The 15,332-nt window shown below is 45.9% G+C and overlaps 1 protein-coding gene across 2 annotated transcripts in view; it reads right to left on the reverse strand.

The window, feature by feature from the left end:
- Positions 1–15,332, reverse strand: part of Tmem163 (transmembrane protein 163) — a 174,197-nt gene that overhangs the window by 149,289 nt on the left and 9,576 nt on the right. For both annotated transcript variants that reach the window (XM_087581154.1, NM_001110763.2), the window contains 1 exon segment: positions 15,183–15,302. In XM_087581154.1, the coding sequence (XP_087437280.1) occupies positions 15,183–15,302 (120 nt within the window).

A 15,332-nucleotide genomic window follows, 5' to 3' on the forward strand; every position in this document is an offset into this window, starting at 1 on the left:
TTGCAAATACATAAGCATAAATCCAATGTTTTCTTTATAGGTAGACTGTTATTTCAAATGAGACGTGTAAAGGGAGGAGAGAGGAAACAAAAGAGTATCGCTGTGTGATAAAATTAAAACTAATATTTAAAAAAGTGGGTTTTAAAAGCAGGCTGAAGGCAGAGCTCACCTGGTAGACAGCGTGGGTGGTGTTCGATTCCCAGCACTGCACAAACCTGCAGTCACAGCACTCAAGAGGTGAAGACAAAGAAGATTGTAAGTTCAAGGTCATCCTCAGGTGTATAGGGTTTAAGGTGAGCCTGGGTTAGAAACCCGATGGGCAAAAAAGAGGAAGGGGGTGACCATGAATCAGAAGAGCGGAGGCTCCCAAGCCACTCAGCTGAGCTGCCGTTGAGTCTGAGATTACTCCATAAAGCTCGTAAGCCCAAGACGAACAGATCGCCAACGGACACCAATAAGTCATCTTACTCCATTTTCACAAACCTTAACCTGTCACTGCATCTGCTGCCAAACGGTTTTGTAAGAAACATCACAGTTCTGGCTGAAGCTCCTTGTCTCAGGGCCTGCCCGGTCCCTAAATTATCCGCTTGCGTGAGTTTGCTTGTCATATTGGTCCCATACTTGTCCCATTGTCGACTTCCGTATCCACAAGCACCATGTCGTGCTGTCTAGGAGTATGCAGCTGGTAGAGGCTTGCAATTTCGTGCGTGTGAGTGCAGACAGGATGAAATTGTGTAGGGTGTGGCTTGGGGTTACAACTTTGGACTTGGGGATCATACTATTTAATGGGTGGGATTGAGTCAGGGATCTTATTTATAAATACTTACATTTACAAGCATCATATACAACAAAGGATTCCCTCCTGTACTCAAAACATGTGAATTTCCACAGAAAAGTGTGCCTAGACCCCAATTCTACCTTATCAATACAGAAGGGAATTTTTGTTTGTTTGTGTGTTTGTTTTATCCTGCAGTTTTAAAGAGCACTGACCCCTATCCCATGGGAAAGTAACAAGCCTCTAGATAAATAGTGCAGGCTTGGTTTTATTTAGACCTTTACCAAGAGCGAACCCAAAGGTTTACTCACCCAGGACAACCCCACTCAAAGTACTGCACACGTAAGACACAGACCGCCTGGTAGCCATTACATTCCTGACGGTCCACGAACATACCTTGCACACAGCATAGTTCTTCACAGTATCACACAAAGGAAGATGTCAACACTACGGGATGACCATGCCCTTGCCCGTCTTAAGTCCAAGCTTAGCCTTAGTAGTCTTAACTTACTTGTCTTCATCAACACAGTCATGACGAGCATTTAGGAGCTCAAATATACCCCCCCTTTTTTTTTCAAAAATTGCCTTTGTTTTTTCTCATTATACTGTATTTAGGAAACAACATTATTTTTGGTGGTGTGTATAGACAGAATTTCGTGTTCGTTTTAAGATAGTAAAAATGGATAGACTAAAGACTGCTGCTAAACATACACGCACTGTTTGAAGGCAGGAGGAATGGCTCAGATTTCCTGCTAATGGGCCCTGTCTCCCTCCTAGTCTTTGCTGTTACAGACTAAAGTGCTAGGGGAATGTGCTTGTTGTGCAAGTATGGGGACTTGGGGGGTGGGATCCCCAACTCCTGTGTGAAACTGGAGAGGCAGCGACAACCAATCTAAACAGCAGCCTAGGTTCTGTGAGAGACCCCTAAGCCCCCTCATTAAAAATCAATAATAGTAAAGTATAAAGTGATACAGGAAGATACTGGAGTCAGCCTCTAGCTTCTTATATACACACACAGGCACACACATACACACACATCTATTGCACATACACACATACATCTACTGCACACACACAAGCACTCACACATCCACTACACACACACACACATCTACTGCACACACACACACATACATCTACTTCACACACACATCTACTGCACACACACAAGCACACACACATCTACTACACACACACATCCAGTGCACACACACAAGCACACACACACATCTACTGCACACACACACATCTACTGCACACACACACATCTACTGCACACACACATCTACTGCACACACACATCTACTGCACACACACATCTACTGCACACACACATCTACTGCACACACACACATCTACTACACACACACACACACACACACACACACACACACACATACATACATACATCTACACAGCAACTACAAGTGCAACTACATCTTGTACCTTTCCTTAGCTATAGTTGAATGGGCTGTGTAAGTGTTTCTAACCAGTGGCTCATCTCTGTGTTTTACAAGATGTTTTCTGTTTGTAGCTAACTTGATCGGTGTATACTTTAGTTATGTCAAAACATCTTTCTGCCATGGCCTGGCTGTGCATGACCTGGGCATCTATCCAAAAGACTCCATGTAAATGAGACACTTTCATGTCCACATCCAGCCCCTGAGCAAAAACTGGAGAAACTGGCCTCCTCACAAGCATCCCTCATATGTTTGCTCCCACTCACACAAACGCACACATATAAAACAGAAGCAAACAGGAATAAACAGACATTAGATCCAAAGAAAATAAAACCTTTTTTTTTTTGAGAAAAAGGCAATTAGCTCAGTCTGGGGACCAGAGTTCAGATCCCAGCAAGCCAGGCAATTCTTGTAACTCCAGCTCCAAGTGACCTGACTCCCTCTTCTGGCATACACACACACACACACACACACACACACACACACACACACAAAATACACTCACACACATACTCACACACACACATATACACTCACACACACATATACTCACACACACTTATACACATAAATACACACTCACACACATACACATATATACTCACACACAATCATACACAATACATACTCACACACTCACACACACTCATACACACTCGCACACATACACACACATATACACTCACACATACACATACACTCACACACACTCATACACATAAATACACACTTACACACATACACTCACATACACTCACACACACATATATACTCACACACACTCATACACACTCACACACAAACACAGAAACACACTCACACACATACATACATACACACACATATTCACACACATACAGTCATGCACACTCAACACACTTGCACACTCACATACCCTCACAAATGCACACTCATATACTCACAAACACACAATCACATAGACACATATATGAATAAGTATAAATGCCTTTTTGTAAAAGAAAGAAACAGTCATGTTTCAGGATAACTCCATGGGCAGGATTCTACAAGGCCAACAAGGGGAGTAGGGATGGTTCTGTGAGAACAGAGCTTCCAGATGCCAGCATGTTTACATGGGCACAGACAGATTTAAGAGTAAATTATCCAAGGGCCGTAGTCAAACACACTTTTGATCTCAGCACTAGAAAGGCAAAGGCCGGCAGATCTCTGTGAATTCAAGGTCAGCCTGGTCTACAGAGCCCTGGTCTACAGGATAGCCTGGGCTACACAAAGAAACCCTGTCTTGAAAAAATGAAAAATGGCTGGGGGTAAAGGGAGGAGGAGAGAGAGAGAGAGAGAGAGAGAAGGGAGAGGGAAGGGAAGAAGGGACAGAGGGATGAAGGGAGGGAGGAAGGAGGGAAGGGGGAGGGAGGAGGTAGGAAGGGGGAGGGAGGGGGAGGGAGGGGAGGGGGAGGGGGGAGGGGGAGGGAGGGGGAGGGAGGTAGGAGGTAGGAAGGGGGAGGGAGGGAGGGAATTATCTTCCTCCATCTTAAGAAGTCAGCAAATGCCCAGATTTGAAAATTAGGATTAATCACCTGCCATCTATATACATGTACGAATCACTACAGAGGTAAATTGTACCCTTTGAGAAGGGGAGCAGAGGAGAAATGAAAGAGAAAGGATGAGGCCTGTTGAAGTTCTTGTTTCAGAATTGTGTGTATATTTAAGTTTCAGGGGAAAAAATAGCCAGGTGTACCAAGTCGTCAGCCTGAAACCGTGTGTACAACCCGAGTTCTATCCTCCAAATCTACACAGTGCAAAGAGAGAACTGAACCCCACACTTTGTCCCTGACCTACACACACACACACACACACACACACACACACACACACACACACACACACACAAAGTTAATAAGGAAAATATAGCCACTCCCTCAGCTACTAGTGTAGTGCACCACTACACTAGGACCATAGGACCGAGCTCCACTGGGAGGGGCTTCCTGTTCAGGTTATACCTGCCTTTCCGTCGTCCATACCAAAAGCCAGTGGGTCTCCAGTTGGAGAACTCTGCCAAGGCCAAGCTCAGCCTCTGGGTTCTACCGATGAGCCTCCAAGGCAACAGCACTACAATCAGACTTCTCCCACCATGCCCTGCCTCCCCAGCTCCCTCCCAGCTGTTATTCCTGTGTGCGTGTACTCATATGTGTGCGTGTGTCCACATGTGTGAGGGTACACCAATGTGTGAGTAAATGTGAACAAGCAAAGGAACCCAGCCATTGTTCCTCAAGTTCTGTCCACCTTGGTTTTGTTTTGGGTTCTGTCTGTCTGCCTGTCTGTGTGTTTGAGACAGGATCTCTCGCTGTCCTGGAACTCTAATTCGCCTAGGCTGACTGGCCAGTGAACACCATTGACCCACCTGTCTCCCTTTCCCCAAAAAATGCCCCCACATCTGGCTTTTTAATTGTGGGCCTTGGGAATTGAACTCAGGTCCTCATGCTTGCAAGGCAAGCTCTTGCTCTACGGACTGGGCCACCCCTCCATCCCCCAGCACTTACTCTTGAGTGCCAGCCCCAGCCCCCAATAAGCCTCCAGTGTCAGCCAATGGAGAAGCTACTGGTTAGTCAACATGCTTAGAGGAGAGACTACTGAGTACAGTTCACCTGCACATGCTTGTCGCTTTCCTTATTATTATAAACTAACCCAACCACAGAAATCCTGGCTACAGCACGTATTCAGAAGGCTCCAACAGTGAACCTCAAGGACTCAGGTCTACTTCCCTGTCAATTAAGCTAAGCAGATTCCAAGTACAAATTTGAAAGAAGCCGGCCGGGTGGCTATAGATCTTAGTGAAAGGCTTCCTACTCTCACCCCTCCCTCTCAAAGCTGTACAGTGCCCAGGACTCCTCTCCCCTTTCCTTGAGCTAGTGGGTGTGGTTAAACCAGTCTGCTCTTTCACTGAAGGCAACACTCTTTATTCTTTTTATTTTTAATTTATTTGTGTTTTTTTTAATGCATTAGTGTTCTGTCTGCATGTACACCTGCCCATCGGATCTCCTCATAGACAGATGTGAACTACCATGTGGTTGCTGGGAATTGAACCCAGGACCTCTGGAAGAGCAGTCAGTGTACTTTACCAATGAACCATCTCACCAGCCCCTACATTATTTTTTCTAAGGTGTTCATTTCTCCCATCTGTCTTGGTGCTGCCCAAAGTGGCCAGGTTATGTCTCCTCAAAATTCATATGCTGAGACTCTAAACTCCTAATACCAGTACGTGGTATTTTATTGTATTACACTTATGCATGTGTGTGTGTGTGTGTGTGTGTGTGTGTGTGTGTGTGCACATAGGCACAATGTACATGTGGAGGTCAGAAAACAACTGGATGGATTGCGTGCTCTTTTTCCATCTTGTGAGTCCTGGGAATTAAACTCAGATCTTGTGGCTGAAAGTGCCTTTACTCGCTGAGCCATGTTACTAACCCAGTGACAACATTTTTGAAATGTACTTTAAATAAGTCCTTTTGGCGTGTAGGTGTCATATTCCAACAGAGCAGCCATCCTTGGAGGAGGGAGAAATTAGGGCATGAACGTACGCAGAGTGAGGGCCACAGGGTGACTTGAGGAGAAGATATTCATCCATATACCGGGAAGAGAAGCCTTTGAAGAAGTTGCTTCCTGACCCACCTTCCTCTCTCAAACTCGCAGCTTCCAGCATGCCGAGAAGATGCAGCTTGGTCTAAGCCACCTCCATGTCTAAGTGTCTAAGTCTACCTGGGTACAAGGATATTGCCCTGTGCACTCCATGACCAATGTCCCTGTGACTGAGACCCGTCACCTTCCCCTCTCCTCCAGGGCTCCCCCAGGATGGCTAGCCTCAGTTTCTTCACTGATATCTCCTGGGGGGTGGGGTGGAGAAAATGGCTAGGAGGAGCTAATGACTGACAGTATTCTAGGATCAGTGTCCAACCCACAGCCTGTGGGCCACGCATAGTTAAACACAGCTAGGAATACGGCCCAACACAAAGTCATAAACATTACCTAAAACATTGTGAATTGTTTTTGCAATATTTTCGTTGCTCAGTGGTATAGTTCTCAAGCGTGAACTTTGTAGATGACAATGCCGTGTCACAAGGACAAACAGATAAATATGCTATGTATGACTAAGACAACCCCTGAGTGTGGAGTTGCCTTCTGCCTCAGCACCTGTCATTTCCTGTCTGTTTAGATCTGAGCTCTTTGGAGGACAGGCCACTCTCTCTTTTTCTTTAATTTCTTTCATTTAATTTTATATGCATTGGTGTTTTTGCCTGCATATATATCTGTGTGAGGGTATTGGATCCCCTGGAACTAGAGTTACAGACAATTGTGAGCACCCATATGGGTAGCAGGAATCGAACCTGGGTCCTTTGGAAGAATAATCTCATGTTCTTAACTAGCTGAGTCATCTCTCTAGCCCTGACAGTTCTCTTCCTTAACGTCCTGTGTGGTACCCTCCCTGCAGAGAGCTCTCACTCATTAAGGACTGGAGGGACACAGTCACAGGCTAGAAGGAGGCATGGCCATTGGACATGGACGGTAGGCAGTGAAGGAGCACTTCTGACAGCTGGTGTTAGCCTTCGGGTTGACAGAATCTAGAATCATGTAGAAGATGGTCCCCTGGGAGGTCTGGAGTGAATGTCTTGATTATCCTAATTGATATAAGAAGACCCACAGTAACTGTAGGTGGGACCACCCCCTATTCAGGGGTTCCTGGATCAAATAAAGCAGAGGAATCTAACTAACCACTGGCAGGCGGTCCTCAATCTCTGACCCTTGATTCCGGAGGCAATGTGACCAGCTGTTTCAAGTTCCTGCCATTGTGATTCCCCTGCCATGGTGGACTGACTGTACCATGAACCAGAGCAAGGATGCTAAGACAAATATTTCCCCCGTTAGTTTTTTTCTTTTTTTCTTTTCCTTTTTTATTAAGTGTGTGTGTATGTGTGTGTATGTATGTATGTATGTATGTATGTATGTATGTATGTATGTATGTATGTATAGAAGCCAGAAAATGCCAGATCCCTTGAAGCTGGGTTACAGGTGGTTGTGAGCCACCTGACCTGGACGTTGGGAACTGAACTCAGATCCTCTCCAAGAGTAATAAACACTCTTAACAACTAAGCTATCTCCCCAGCACCCTCTAGTTTGTCCAAGAGGGTCTCATGGTCATTATGTAGCTTGAGGATGACCTTGTCCTCTGGCATTCATTCCTTTCCCTTCGGAGTACTGGGATTAGAGGCACCACACCATGCCCGTTCTGTCGTACTAGGAATTAAACTGAGGGCTTCCTTGCATTAGGCAAGGACTCTTTTGACTCAAGCCACATTTTCAGCCCCAAATCATATCCTCCTTTATTGGGCTCTCACTCGCTCGCTCGCTCTCTCTCGCTCTCTGGCTCTTGCTCTCGCTCTCCACTGTCTCCATCTGTTTCTATGAGATGTCCTAACATCCCAGAATACAGCACAAGACCCTTTGAAGTCACATCTTGTCCAAGAGCTACACCGGAACTTCACCTTAAAGGGGCAGTTCTCAGAGGCCCAAGTCACAGGCTGGTCCATTAGGTAGAGCAGGAAACCTTTCCTCTTCCAGTTGGCTACCAAACACCAGTGCTCATAGACAGGGAGGCAGCCAGATAAGCCCTCCATCTCTCAAGGCAGCTCCTCTACTTCGGACTGGAGCAAGCAGATTAGGACAGGCCTGACAAGCACAGCTGAGAGCCCACCACTTGGCTCCCCTATGTATCTTTGGCTCTTGTGCTAATGTACCCTGGCCACACTTTAATTAAGGCTGTGTGCAGAGAGCACTGAGAATGGAGGCAGGACAGGCAGGCAGCTGCTGAAACCCCTCCTCCACTCGTGGTTGCAAACAGCAGCTCTTTGTGAGCTAGAAGCTGGGGAAAATGCACGCTCCTGTCAGCAGTGGAGGCCAGTCTCCCTCAGTGGAAGTCTAGAGCCTTCTGTCAGAGAGGAGGAAGGAAAGAGTTAGAGGCAGTCAGAGGAGGGGGGTCGTGCTCCTGAAACTACCCTGAAAGAGTCAACAAAGCCTGAGGCGCCTTAGATCCTGAGCCCTGAGCTAGCCACTATTCCTTTGTCTGGAATTCACGCTGAGAAACTGTATCAATCCACTGTATCCACAGTGGCCTAAGCATGAGATGTCAAATTTACTGCGGCCAACACCTCCAGGTGAACTGCTTTAGGGACCAGAATAGGACTAGAGGAACCAGGCTCACAGCACTGAGGAGCCTGGATTACCACAGAAGCAGCCCTGTGGTGATCCTAGTGTTGTGTGACTGGGTCTTATCCTCAGTGTCCATTGGGAGAGGGGCACTTAAATCACTCTGGAAGGCTTCCTAGGAGAGGTGCTCTTTTTTTTTAACATTTCTATTTTAAGGGTTAAACAAAATCCGATATTAAGTGAGAATTTGGCAAGAAGACAGGTGTTACAGTATGCACCTGCCACCCAGCATGCCGGAAGCTGAGGTGAGAGGAGGAGGAGGATTTTGAGGCTGGCTTGAACTACCTAGCAAGACTCTGTGTAGAGTAAAACAGAGGAGAGGAGATGACTCAGTCAGAAAGGTGCCTGCTGGACAATCTGGATAAATAACCCCTTTGGATTCTCAGCATAGACATTTTTTTAAAAAATGGCATGTGTATGTCATCTTAGACAGAAGATCGGGACAGAGACAAAAGGATCACTTGAACACAATGGCCAGCCAGCCTAACCAAATAGTGAGATCCAGGTTCAGAAAAAGACTGTCTCAACAAGCACATACACACACACACACACACACACACACACACACACACACACACACACACACACACACACTTATACCCCAAAAGTAAACCAAATAGAACTAAATAAGGTACAGTATAATAAAAATAAAATGTCTAGAAGCCAGGAAGCAAGGCATCAAAGAGTAAGAGAAGTCTGTGGGTCTGAAGGCAGACAGCAGCTGCACCTGGGGACCACCGAAGCATCTGCTCACTGAAATCGCCCATAGCCGGGGGATGGGGAAAGACCAGTCCAAACGGGAAGCAAGAGCAAGGTCGTGGCAGGCCTCTCGGGACGTGGATCAGACTAAAATGCTGCTCTGTGTTCCTGAGCTGCCCAGGGTGGGCAGCCCAGAGGCAGGCCTGAGCATCAGTGGTGACATGACCACAAGACTAGGAAGGAAGGGTCCAGAGGCGGGAAGTTTTCAGGGCAAAGTTCCCAAAGCCAGTTTCTGCTTGGTTCTTACTTCCGTTTCCACCTCCCTGAAGCAGCCTCTGTAGTTATCACTCACAGAACACATTGACAGGGAAAAGTTATCCCACCAACACCCCCAGGATGTGGCTCGAGACTTCCTGCCCACAACCCCCTGAACTGCCTCATGGCCCAGGTCAGAGACAGCAAATGCTCCACTTAGAGGCTGTTGCTGTAGAGAAGCTCACGCTGTTTACAAGACTGGCAAGGAGAAGACAGCATATGGATCAGACATAGCAAGCAGAGGGCATGTGAAGGCACCATGCCTGGGCACGAACAGGAAGAGAAGAGCAGAGAGGAAGGTGCGGTGAGTGCCTCTAGGCTCATGAGTGGTTATCACGTGCACAAGAAAATGAATAGAAGACCAGCAAATCCAACAAAGGATTTCTGTTGAAGAAGCTCTTATGGACACAGGCACAAACGCCGGGGCTTCACAAACCACATAAACTGTGAGAAAGGGGGAGCCAAAAGGAGAAAATCAGCACCAAAGGAGATCTCCGCTAGCAGTTGTTAGGGTCAGAGCCTTAACAAGCAGGCTTAGCTACTCGTCCTCAGCAGGTCAACGCAACAGATAAGTAATAGCGAAAAGCAGAAAGGAGGGATTTGTTCAACATAGCCACATTGGAAAAGGGAGCAAAGACATCCACTGACCCCCAAGACCATCTTCAAAGGACTGACGTAAGGCTTAGGTTTAAAGAGAAGGCAAGAACTACAAATAGTTAAACAGTCTGGGCCAAGGTGTGGTCCCGCCCCTCAATGTCCCATCATGCTCTGGGCTCCTTTCGCTCTGGAGCCATTCGCTCACGGTGCAAAAATCTCTTTCTAGGAAACAAGTCCTTCCTCTGACTGGTACCAGATTCCTGCTCTTTCCTTCTCTAGTAGGAGATTTCTGGAGAAGTCCCAATTTCTTGGAGTACGTGGTTTCAATAAGCTAATAACCGAAGAGAGGGGCACAACTTTCTCTTTAGGTCGTCTTTCTTCCAGTACAGTTATGCACCACGTTTAGGTGGTGAGGCCCTGCAGCTGGGGAGGGATCTCTGAGAAGGAATCCGTCCTGCGATTCCAAGCTACACCAAAGAGCACAGCTCCAGTCCTGCTGAAGTTCAAAGGGTCCAGGTTGGACCTTTAAAACCATTCTAAAGAGCCTAGTGGTGGTGGTCCACCACACCTTCAATCCCAGCAGGGGCAGGCAGATCTCTGTGAGTTCCAGGTCTACAGATCAAATTCCAGAACAGCCAGGGTTACACAAGGAAACCTGAGGGTTGAGGGGACTCACTTCTATGACATTAGCTGACTCTCAGTCCTCCTGCCTCAGCCTCACAATGCAAGGAATGCAGGTGTATATCAATGGACCCAGTAAGTTGTCTTGGTACTTTTCTATATGATCATGTATTCACTGAGGTGAGAGGACACCTTAGGAAGGTCCAAGACTTTTCTCCTAACCCAGATAAATTATACGCTCTTATTCTAGCTATCTCACTTCTGTTACCCTTGATATAGAAATTAAAAGCATATGGCGTCAAGATGGCTCAGTTGGCAAAGGGGCTTGCCGCCAAGCCAGAGCAGCTCAGTTCAGTTCTTCTTCCACACATGTACCATGACACACACGTGCACAAAAATTATAAATAAATGGGAAAGCTGTTGTCAGGGATGCATATAGAGTATATTGCTATGCTTAAAGGTCAAGAGTTTAAATTAAAATCAAATAGATTAGAATCTCTAGATATGGGTCTGGAGAGGTGGCTCAGTGGTAAAGAGCACTGGCTGCTTTTCCAGAGGACTGGGTTTAATTCTTAATTCCCACATGGCAGCTCACAATTATCTGTAACTCCAGCTCCAAGAGATCCAATACCTTCCCCTGCCCTTGGGCTGATGCTCCATGGTGCACCGGCATGGTACACAGACATAAATGAAGGCACATTTAAAAAAAATATCCCCACATATAAACAAGAATTCAATCCTATCAGAGATTTGATTTCCTAGTTCTGAAGTCTGCTATTGCACTCGATTTTTTTATGTGCATATATGTGCGATTGCACAAGTGTGTGTAGAACAAAGGACTTCAGATGTCGTTCCTCAGGCACCATGTGTTTTGGACTTTTTTTTTCTTGGTCTCTTTTTGAGATGGGACTCACTGTGTAGCTTTGGCTTCCGGAGCCTGCTATGTAAACCAGGCTGGCCTCAGACTCTCAGAGATCCACTTTCCTCTGCCTCCCAGATGCTCCAGTTAACTGGATGCACCCACACTAGCCCCATCTTATTGAGACAGGGTCTCTCACTAGCCTAGAGCCCACCAAGTAGGCTAAGCTGGCCAGCCAAGGAACCCCAGGAGTCTGCCCGTACCCACCTCTCAGGCACTGATACTGCAAGTATGCACCACCACACCAGCTTGCTTGTTTGTCCGTTTGTCTGTCTGTCTGTTTTTAACATAGATCAGAGACTCAGATCCCCATTCCTTTAGCACTTCACCGAGTGGGCCCTGTACTAAAATTCTAAATGAGCTTTTTTTCTTGAGATCTTGGTTTGGGGTGCTTTCAGTTTAGGGGGCTTTGTTCTTTAGCTGGAGATTGTTGTGATTTTTTTTCTGCTCTAACAGAACTGTGTATCTGTGATGGTTGGAGTTGTCAGGTGGACAGAATCGAGATTCACCTTGAGGACCAGCGTCTGGACTTGCCTGTGGGAGATTATCTTGATTGTGTTAGCTGAAGTGGGAAGACCTGCCCACCGTGGGTGTCATCATTCCCTAGGTAGGGATGCTACACGGAACAAACTGGAATAAAGGAGCTAATGCTGGAAGCTTGATTCCTGGCTGTGGATGCAATGAGACCAGATGCCTTACACCCTGGCCACTGTGGCTTTACCTCCATAATGGTTTATACCCTGGAACCACACACCAAAATAAGCCCTTTCTCTCCGAAGCTGCTTTAATCAGAAGATCCGATCACATCAGGAAGAAGAAATGAAGGCACCATCTCAGAAAAAAAAGGTCGTTTCCTTAACATTGTTTCTAACGTATCTTCATTCCCCACAGAATAAGCAGGTATCTAGTCCCTAAAAATTAACTTGTGCTCAAGCCTCAAAATCAGAGTCAGAATACATTTTCTCCATTTTAACACAGACATCAACGTTGCCAAAACCCTGAGTTTTCAAGGCTGAACTTTCATTCTCTCTCTGACCTCATTATTACAACAGATCTGTTTTCATATCAGTTCATAAGAAGATTGATATTTTTTCATGCTGCCCATTATACGCCAAATCTATTTTAAAACCAATCTAGGACTCTCTCTGAATTATTCCAAGACGCATTACCATATTTTTATATTGATGCTTCAGCACGTCCAGATCATTATCTCACCAAGTATTATCAAAACCAGTGCGTGGGGAAGATGGCACGGTCCATAGAGTACTTGCTATGCAGGCATGAGAGCGTTAGCTTGAATCCCAGGCGCCCACATAAAAAGCTTAGTGTGGCTTTGGGTACCTGTAACCCCAATACAGTGCAGGGTGTGGAATAGGAGTTAGAAGGGTTTGCAGGTTGCCAGTCCAGCTCCAGGTTCAGCGAGATACCCCATCTCAAGGGAGCAAGGTGATGAATGATGGCACAGACGGCCTCTCTGACCACTGCAGCATGCGTCAGCATGTATCTACACACGCACACTGAAGCTACTCTAGTTTAAATAGGGCAAAATATGATTTTTCTACTCTGTTTTGGAGTTTAACTAAATCAGAAGCAGTAAGAGGCACACTCACAAACGAAACAAAAAAACATAGACTAGAACACCGGTCATGATAAACAATACAGTGTCGTCCACAATTCGTAAGCAATAGTTGCTGCTTTTGCAAAGGAGCTGAGTTCAGGTCCCAGCACTCATGTCCCACAGTGTGGCTTGTAACTCCAGGCAGCTCCCTGCCCTCTTCAGGCCTCCTGGGCTGTACAGACCCCAAATGGACGCACATACATAGCCAATAAAGGTGAGTCTTTTTAAAGGAAGTTAAAGTGTTTTAGTTCAATAGTCTTGCTTTAAAGGAATAAGGCGGTTTTCGAAAGAAAAAAACAAGAAGCCCTTCCACAAAGCCATGCTCCGGCCTCATGCGGATGTTTTCCTTGGAAAGAAATGAAACATTTTTAGCACAATCCACCTGATTGGTTATTACAAGTGAAGCCCCCGTTTCCCCATTTGTCCGAATTTTCCCTGTTACATGACTTAAGCGCATGGAATGTAACACTATCACTGCAAAGTCCAATGGTCATTCACGTTCTTATTCCAACACCCTGAAAATGATGCCCTGGCAGCTTTCCAGGGCACAGGGAAGTGTCTGAGGAACCATTATCTGGTGTATAAATCACCCCCTCCAACCCCTTCCTCTTTTCTTCACATATGTAAATTACCATGTCTGATCTCCAGTGCCCCTACCAGCCACAACAACCAAATTACCCTCAAGGGACATCCACTGCCTTGTTATTTTGGTCTCAGTATTAAGAAGGGGGAGGTGAGGGGAGAGAGAGAGGCTTTTATATTTTTTCAGAAGTCAGAATTCTTCCTGATTAGATTTCTGGATCACTGGTAAATGTTTAGGGAATCTAAAATGTATTGTTTCTGTACTCTGAATATTTGGGTCTCTTTTTTTTTTTTTCAGAGCCAGGCTACTGTACAGTGTCTCTAATATAAATTATCTCTAATAGTATATGCTGAGTTTTGAAGGGAGCATTCGGTCAAATTCTAACCCCGCCCCCTTGGGATCCAGCCCCTACTTCCAGCAGCAGAGAATTTTAAACAATTCACACACAGCCATGTCACCTAACGTCCATGGTCCATTTTTCCCTCTACCCTGGGGCACCTTGTAGGACGCTTAGCACTTAGAACACAGATTTTCCTTTTTATCAAAATAATTATAAAACACAATTTAATAAACGCATTCCCCTTTTCTCCACCATTGGGGAATAAAAGGAGGTTAAAAACAAAAAACAACAACAAAAATGTCCAATCCCTACCAAGGTTGAGCTGTAGCTTATGTGTCGATCACTGCATGATAAATAAGAATAAACAGCACATGCATGTTTCATAAGCTGTGAGGGTTGGTGGAGAAAGCCCACCACAGGGATTCCTGATTCCCAAACAGGATCATCTACAGACAGAAATTGCTTCCTTTTCATGGCATCTCAGAGTTGTAAGATATTATTTTATTTTCGTGCACTAAAACCCCGAAAGAAGGCCCTTCCATTTTTCTTTCATTAAAATTGTACATGTGATTTTACTCCTGACCTCGCACAGACACACAGCCAAGAGGGAAGGGAGAGAGCTTGCTGCAATATTGAACTCATCTAGTTGCATTAGGCTCAAAATCCAAATCTCCCGGATGTGTCTCTGTCATGTCAGCCCGAGCTGAAGGCATCTGCCAAGAGACTATTTTCACTATTCGGCTGGTGCCAGCCGGAATCCACTTCCACAAACCTGCATACTGATGAGAACTGAAGCTCTCAGTTATTTCTCTCCGTTTCTCTCTCATACCCTCTCCCCTTTGCAGAGGAGTGAAGCCGTTTTACTAATTCATGAGTACCCTGACGATCCGACCATCTAAAAAAAAAAATTTTTTTTTACTCATCAATAACAGCCAACTAAAAGCAAAGCAATTTCCATGGAGGTTGGAGGGGAAGGCCGGCAATGGGTGAGTATTGATTGGCAAGACTCCCTGATACTCACTGAAGGCGGCCACTGCCAGGGCCAGGGTGACAATAATGGACAGCCAGGATACCCACAATGCCTTCTTCCTGTAGTTCTGGGCTTCGTGAGGTTTCAGCCGGGTGCTGCTTTCTAGTAAACCTGATAGAAACAGGGAGGACACAGAGTAAG

The sequence above is a fragment of the Rattus norvegicus genome, chromosome 13, assembly GCF_021556685.1.
Source record: "Rattus norvegicus strain SHRSP/BbbUtx chromosome 13, alternate assembly SHRSP_T2T, whole genome shotgun sequence".
NCBI lineage: Eukaryota > Metazoa > Chordata > Mammalia > Rodentia > Muridae > Rattus > Rattus norvegicus.